This window comes from Lactuca sativa, chromosome 2, assembly GCF_002870075.4.
Source record: "Lactuca sativa cultivar Salinas chromosome 2, Lsat_Salinas_v11, whole genome shotgun sequence".
Classification (NCBI taxonomy): Eukaryota; Viridiplantae; Streptophyta; class Magnoliopsida; order Asterales; family Asteraceae; genus Lactuca; species Lactuca sativa.
Genome location: NC_056624.2, coordinates 23,283,929 through 23,291,491, shown reverse-complemented (window position 1 = coordinate 23,291,491; position 7,563 = coordinate 23,283,929). Strand labels below are relative to the sequence as shown.

Below are 7,563 nucleotides of genomic sequence, written 5' to 3'. Positions count from 1 at the left end.
TATATATATATATATATATATATATATATAACAATAAATATCTTGATTTATGTAAATGTAATCCAATTATCTAAATGATCTAATATTCCTTAAGTTAAAAAAAAAAACAATTGTATCTTTATCTTTAGGATTTAGGTTTATTCCTTTATGGCCACAATGGTAAATTTGTATTATTAAGAAAAAAAAAGGCTCTTAAATAACTTAAATCCATCGGATATTCCATTATATTGGTTTAACATTCTTGAAAAGACAACAAATGCGTGTAACAATACAAGAAAACTGCAAAGTGGTTGTACCCTTAAAAAATCATAAATTAGGGTCTTCAAAAGAAAACTTCTAGACCACATACATACACACAAGCAGAATGTTTTGGAAAGAAAGTTCATGTATATAATAACGATGACGACAGAAGAAGCTCAAGAAACAGGTATTTTAATTATGATATTTTAAACCAACTAAAAAAATTCTTTTAACAAATTCGAGTAAGCTCTAATACCAATTTTTGGTTTTTTTGATAACCAAAACATAAATGCAGAAGCAAAAACTTTAGAACTTTACTCTCAAATCTGATTAAAAGAAAATTTAAACATTAAAGAACTATTACATACCTAATTTCACTATGATCTTCGGATTTGAAGAACTAGGATTGAGTTTTTCAGTTGATCATAAGAGCTCTCTCTAAAATCCCTCAACGAACCCTAAACGAAATTATATGTGTATTTCATGTGTATTGATTTTTTCCTCATCACATGTATTTATAGATGAATATAAACCCTAATGTGAGTGATGAAAGGGATCTTGAGGATATTAAGTCAAACCGGGAACTCAACCCTACAAGGTAAGTAAATATTCTATAAATCGGTCCATCAACAATTTATATTCTTACCATAATAATTGGAATTAATGATAACATTACATATATATGATGTGGTCACATAATTATCCTACATTGGACTGTAAGAAACCATGACCAGTAAGAGCATTAGTAAATATTTTATATTAATTTCTGGAGGCTTACTTTAGTCCATAGATGGACTTCTCTAATTTGTATACACGAATTTCTTCTATGTTCTTGAATCCTTGATGTATCTTCATGTACACTTCTTCTTCAAGATCACCATGCAAAAATGCATTATTTACATCAATTTTGTGCACTTACCATCCTTTCTTCTCGACAACAGCCAAAGCACACCTTATTGTTACCAACTTTGCAACTGGAGCAAACGTTTCATGAAAATCAACACTTTCTATTTACATATATCCTTTTGCAACTAGATGCACTTTATATTGCTCTACTTCTCCATTTGGTTTATATTTTATTTTATAAGCCCATTTAGACTCTATAGCTTTCTTTCTCGAGGGCAGTGTGGTAATGGTCCACGTCTTGTTCTCTTCCAAGGCTTTTATTTATTTCATCATAGCTTCCTGCCATTTTGATATTTACTAGACTCTGCAAAAATTTTAGGCTCATTAAGCGAAGTGATGGCTTCCAAGAAAGCTTGATGATTATTAGAAAAAAAATTTATATGAAATAGATTGAGAGAGAGGATATACTGTACGAGAGCTTAATTCGGGAGCGGGTAAGGAACCTTGAAGAGATGGTGGCAAGTCAGTGACATATTCTTTCGAATGTTTGGGCTGAAATCTATTCCAGGTACAATGCCGAAGAGATTAGCCTTGATTAGCAGACCTATCATTAGTCACATTGTGGTCTTGGAGTATTATTATCAGGTCCCTCACCATTTATCGTGGTTTTTGAATCATTGTTGCCTGATCGTTGTGCCTCATCATCAACTTATGTGATGTGATCCCAATTTTCATTCGTCTCTTTATTTGAGTTGCTTTCAATAATATCTCTCTGTTGGTATTCGTCATCAAAATTTGGTATTTCTTCAAAAGCATCAATCAAATACTCATTATTGATTGTTTTGTGAGATTCATAATCTTCTCCAAATGGGAATTTTGTTTCCACAAAAGTCACATCTTAGGTGGTATAAACCTTTTGGTTTTTAAGATCATATAACATGTAACCCTTTTGCCCTATTGGATAACCAATAAAAACACATGGTTGTCCTTGTTCATCAAACTTGTCACCCGCTTTCATGCTATCGTGAGCATATACAAGACATCCAAAAAAAATTAAAATGTTCATAAGATGGTATCTTTTTAAGTAGAATCTCATGTTGAGTCTTGTTTTCAAAAACTAGAGTTGGCAATTTATTTATAATGTATGTTGTTATCATCAGACATTCTCCCCAAAATTCAATGGGTAGTGATGCTTGGAACCGCAAAGCTCTAGCCATTTCTAACAAATATGTGTGTTTTCTTTCCACCATACTATTTTTTGTGGTGTATAAGCACATGAAGTTTCAAGTAGAATTCCCTTTTTTTTTTTTTATAAAACTCAATCATGTGTCGAGATTGAAACTCAAACCCATTATTTGTTCTTATACGCTTGACTTGTTTTTCAAATTGAGTTTCAACCATTTTATAAAATGTTATCAAATGTTGTGAAGCTTCTTATTTGTATTTCATAATATATACCCATACTCCACGACTATAATCATCAATGATAGAAAGGAAATAATGAGAATCATCAAGTGAAGCATGCTTGTAACTCAAAACTATTGCTTGTTGTTGAAAAACTAGTAGGAAAATGTAATCTACTTTTCTTTTTCCCTAATACATAAATCAGATAATTTTTTTTTGTGTACCTAAGTTTCCTAATTATTGTATTTTCTTGAGAACTCCCTCTGACGCATGACCTAACCTTTTGTGCCAAATTTCGTGCTTTGTCCATACCATCATCGCCATCCCTTGTCTTTTGAATGGTTGAAGATAGTACAACCCATCTCTTTCCTTACCCATCCCAATAAGATTCCTTGTATGTAAGTCGTGTATGAAACAAGTTTTAGGAAAAAAAAGTTAGTGAAGATTGTAAGTCATTTTCCAGTTTACTAACATATAATAAATTGCACTTGAATCCGAGCATATTTAACACACCATTCAAACCAAAACCATTTGGTATATATATGTTACCAACTCCTTTGATGTTGACCGTATCCCCATTGGGTATTGTAACAGATGTGCTGTTTAGATATTCTTTCATTGTTTCGAAAAATGCCTTTTCGTGAGTAACATGTTCATTAGCACCGGAATTTATAATCCATTCATCATGAGTTTTAGTTTTATCTGTCATGTTTATAGTGGGAGTTGTATTGTTTTTTTAGTGTCACGGATCATCTTTATCAGCTTCTCATATTCACCTTTTGTAAGACTAAGGCCTTGAATTTGTGGATCTTCAGCAATAGTGGTTGTTGCACGTGGCTGCACTTTTGGTTTTCCAGCGGAAGTCTTTGTGATTGGTGTTCTTGGTGTCCACCATTTTGGATATCCAATCAGCTATAAGCATCATTTCATGTTGTGTCCCGGTTTTTGACAGTAAGTACACCAACCATCATCATTCCTTTTCTTATTGGCTGTTTGATTTGTCTTTCCTTTATTCTAATTCTTGGAGTAGTTCTTTGATGTTTGAAACACAGCAGAGTCATATGTAATTACATATGAGTTTCCAATTTGCTTTTTTTGTTTACCTTGACTGATGAAGCGGAATACAACTCCTAAGGTGGGTAGAGGATCGTGCTTAGTATTTGAGTTCTTAGCACACTATATTCCTCGCTCAACCCCATCAAGAAATAGTACAACCTTTCCTTTTCACACATTACATCAATCTCTTTTGTGATATTGAAAGAACATCCTTGACACGAACAAGTTGGTGTTGGATTGATATATCGTATCGCATCCCATATTCCTCTGAGTTTTATGTAATAAGCGGACACCTTCATGTTTCCTTGTTGAATCACAGTGGTGGATCTTCTAAGTTCATATGCTCTTGGAGCATTCTCCTTCCCAAATCTTTTTTTCAAATCTTCCCATGTCTCTTGAGTAGTAACAACGAATTTCACACTGTTCTTGATTTCTTTTTTCCATGGAACTAACAACCTACCCTCGAACCATAACATTACACCTCTTCCAATTCATGAAATTTTTGGATCCATCTCCTGGTTTGAGAAATGAACCATCGACGAACACGAACTTGTTTTTAGCGTGAAGAGCATTTGTCATCTCATTCACCTAATAGTTGTAGTTCTCGTCGCTTGATAGGTTATCACCAACGATGTTTAAGCCTGGATGACCGGTTGATGAAAGAAAGTATGGAGATAATATGTCGATGGGTTTGTCAGTCAATGATGACGACAAATGGGTTTCTCTTCCCATCATATTATGCGAATCTCCAGATTGTCAAAGATCTCTACTCTGATACCATAATAAAATTGATACTGGATATTTCTTGTTATTATTCAATAAACGAGAGATTACAAAGACCTATATATATTTATATAATTGGAAAACTAGATAAACTAGAAAACTTGAATAAAGATAACTTACGAAAAAAAGATAAGCAAAAGATAACAATAGGCTACAAAACGTAATTCTAAATAAACTCCAACACGATAGTCAATGAAATGACGACTATTTTCAGAAGATGAATATAGCATAGATGTACCACAATAGTCAGGTGGTAAAGATGATTGTTGAGTGTTTTTATGTTAGTTCCTAAAAATGTTGCTTGCTGGAAACTACTATTTAAGGATAGAGAGTTCAATCTAAACCTGAGTCATGTCATTTCGCAAGCAAATTGTATAAGGTAACAAGAAAATATAAGTGTCTGTTTGAACATTGTAGTATTATTTAAAATAAATTTAAGTTTTATATAATTGTTACTTTTTCCCATTGATATAAGGGTTCAAGCATTGTTATACTTTGCAAATTTACTGTTTATTTTTCAAAAACCATTAACACAAAACAACGACCAACTATTAATTTATTTTTTTAAAAACAAAAAAATTTCTCCAAAATACTCATCCACGATCCCGGACCGTCACTCCAAAATACATTGTTAAGTAGTCATTTTTTCAAAAGCATATAAAATTAATTATTTTTGTAAAAAAAAAAACATTTATATGGTTAGATTTGGATTAGTCAATTCCGAATATTATCCGATATTAGAAACGGTTTTATGATCTGATCTCAAATTTCATATGGATGATTACAAAATCCCCCCAAATCTCCCATTTCGCTCTCCCATAAGAAAACCCTAGAATTCCATACGCGGCAGTATCCAAAATCAAAATGTCAGACGAAATTCCTTTCCATGTCCAAGAACAGATCATCAAAAGGCTTCCTGTCGTATCATTGCTTCAGTTCAGATCCGTCTCGAAAGCATGGAAATCTTTGATCGACAGCTCTAAGTTTATCGCTGCTCACAGCGTTACTCAGTCGCAGCATCTGCTTCTAAGGTACGAAGATCAGGAATTTGACACTGTTGGAAACCATGTTTCTTTCGTAGATGATGACACATTCCCAGAACAGAGGTTTGTTCATACCCTTCCTCACTCCGTTACACAACTTAAACAGTCAAATATAGTCGGTAGCTCTCTCGGGTTGTTGTGCTTTCACGGTTATAATGAACTGGGAGAGAATTTTTGTCCCAACATGGAAACTGAGACGATTGTTCTTTGGAATCCTTCGATTAGAAAGTCAATTACTGTTCCTATGCCTAACAAGTGTAATCAGGACCCTGAAACTGATCTTGGTTTTGGGGTTTCCCCTGTGACTAGTGACCCTACAATCGTTGAGATCACACAATTTCACAAAACAAGCTACCATTGTGAAGCTAAAGTTTACACTGTTAGCTCAGGCAAATGGAGAAATCTATCTAGCAATGTTCCAAGTAAACCATTTCGTGTCTTCTGGCCTCAGGTGGTTGTTGATAGGTTTATATATTGGTGTGCTTTTGACCCGTTGACTATGGATAACGGGTTACCAAATCATAATGTGATAATGTCATTTGATATAACTAATGAGAGTTTTGGAGTTGTAGAACTCCCAGATAGTTTAAGGCGCCTCTCTCCTACTCAGTTGTGTATTTCTAAGGTAAGGGATTCTCTTGTCATGCTTGAATATGATAGCTTTGTGAAACGTGCTTGTGGTGTTTGGATGATGGAGAATGGTGTTGAAAAATCATTTACAAAGAGATTTAATGTTGAGGCTCCACCATATTGGTCAAAGTCAATAACAACACTTGGATTTAGGAAGAGTGGTCAACCTATAATGGAAGTGGAAATTGCTCATGATTTTTATGAACAGAGTCAACTTGTGGTGTATGAGCCCAACTTTGAACGCTTCAATTATCATGAAATCTATGGAAAACCTGAAACATTCTCTGTCCATTCGTACATAGAAACACTAGTTTTGATGGGTAGTATCGAGGTTGAAGATGATGGCCACATTGCAACGTGTAGCATATAACAAATGACTTTTGGAGTGGATAATTGAGGAAGATATCTTTAGATTAGATGAAGTTGAGAAAAAGTTAAGTGCGTTATATTTTAGAAGTTAACACATTTTTGTGAACGTTATGCAGAAATATTTTGTTGGTAGTCGATTAATATGTTTAGTAAGCTTAACAGTTTGGCTTAATGGGTAAAGGTTTGTGACTTGAAGTTTCTTGTTTCTACTATTAATTGTGATGCTTGCATGTTAATAATGGTGGAGTAATTTTGCTTGTAGTTGTCAATGTGATCATATAAAAGCAAAATCAGCCATGAAATAGGTTTGTTTATGTCAATTACATTAAATCTCTATGTTCCAATTTGTTATTGATTTTTAAAGGTTTTAAATCTTCCTATACTTTTGGAGTTTCATAGTTGTCTAGAATTGTGGATAGACCCTCCTATTCTTGCATTCTTTAAGTACACTTTCATCTTGCCAATCAACTCTTGATGTTCAAGCAAAAATATCAGCCTCATCTTCTTCCCATGAATTTTTCTTTACCTTCTTCATTGAATTTGATTCTGTTCATGATTTCCTTCATTGATTTCATATATTCGATACACGAATCTGATTCGTTATTCCATTGGAATCAAGATTCAGTTGTTTGTTCTCATGGTTTTCGAGAATGGGTATGAATTGATTAATGTAGTGGAATCAAACTTTCCGACTCTCTTTTCTTGAGAATTTCAACATCCTTTATATACTTAAAAATATATGGAAACGTTTTGAAAAAAATAAATAAATAACAATTATAAATACAAGATAATGCATATACAATTTGATAAATTTGATTTATTTTCAGTTTCAGAACATTTGATTTGTATTAAAACCATCATTTAAAATGTCTTTAGAAAATCAGATTTGAAAACTAGAATAGATATGCCTAATTAAATCCTCTCTAATGGAAAAGCAAAAGATTATATGGAAGAAAGGCAATATTTTAATTTTCAAGCACATCCAGATCGGGTATTTCAATGAAGAGCCAATGATAACTTCTCTATGGAAACTTGACAAACATGTGAACTGATTGAACATGTAACACCCGGTACTTTATGTAAACTTCTTTCCTTATTTAAAAATGTAATTTTTGGAAATTTTGGTCATTACGCATGGTGTAATGGAGTCTCCTACGCAGCCCATATGTAACATTTCAAAAATCATATGATA

The 7,563-nt window shown here is 33.2% G+C and overlaps 1 protein-coding gene across 1 annotated transcript; it reads left to right on the top strand.

Annotated features, from left to right (window-relative positions):
- Positions 1–5,053: 5,053 nt before the first annotated feature.
- On the top strand, positions 5,054–6,566 carry LOC111917589 (putative F-box protein At1g47790). The gene has a single exon (XM_023913258.3). It carries the CDS (start codon positions 5,194–5,196, stop codon positions 6,370–6,372), a length of 1,179 nt encoding a protein of 392 aa, XP_023769026.1. The 5' UTR covers positions 5,054–5,193; the 3' UTR covers positions 6,373–6,566.
- The last annotated feature ends 997 nt before the right edge of the window (positions 6,567–7,563 follow it).

Coding starts and splice junctions, on each gene's coding strand:
- LOC111917589 (XM_023913258.3), top strand. CDS start 5,194: ATGTCAGACGAAATTCCTTTCCATGTCCAAGAACAGATCATCAAAAGG.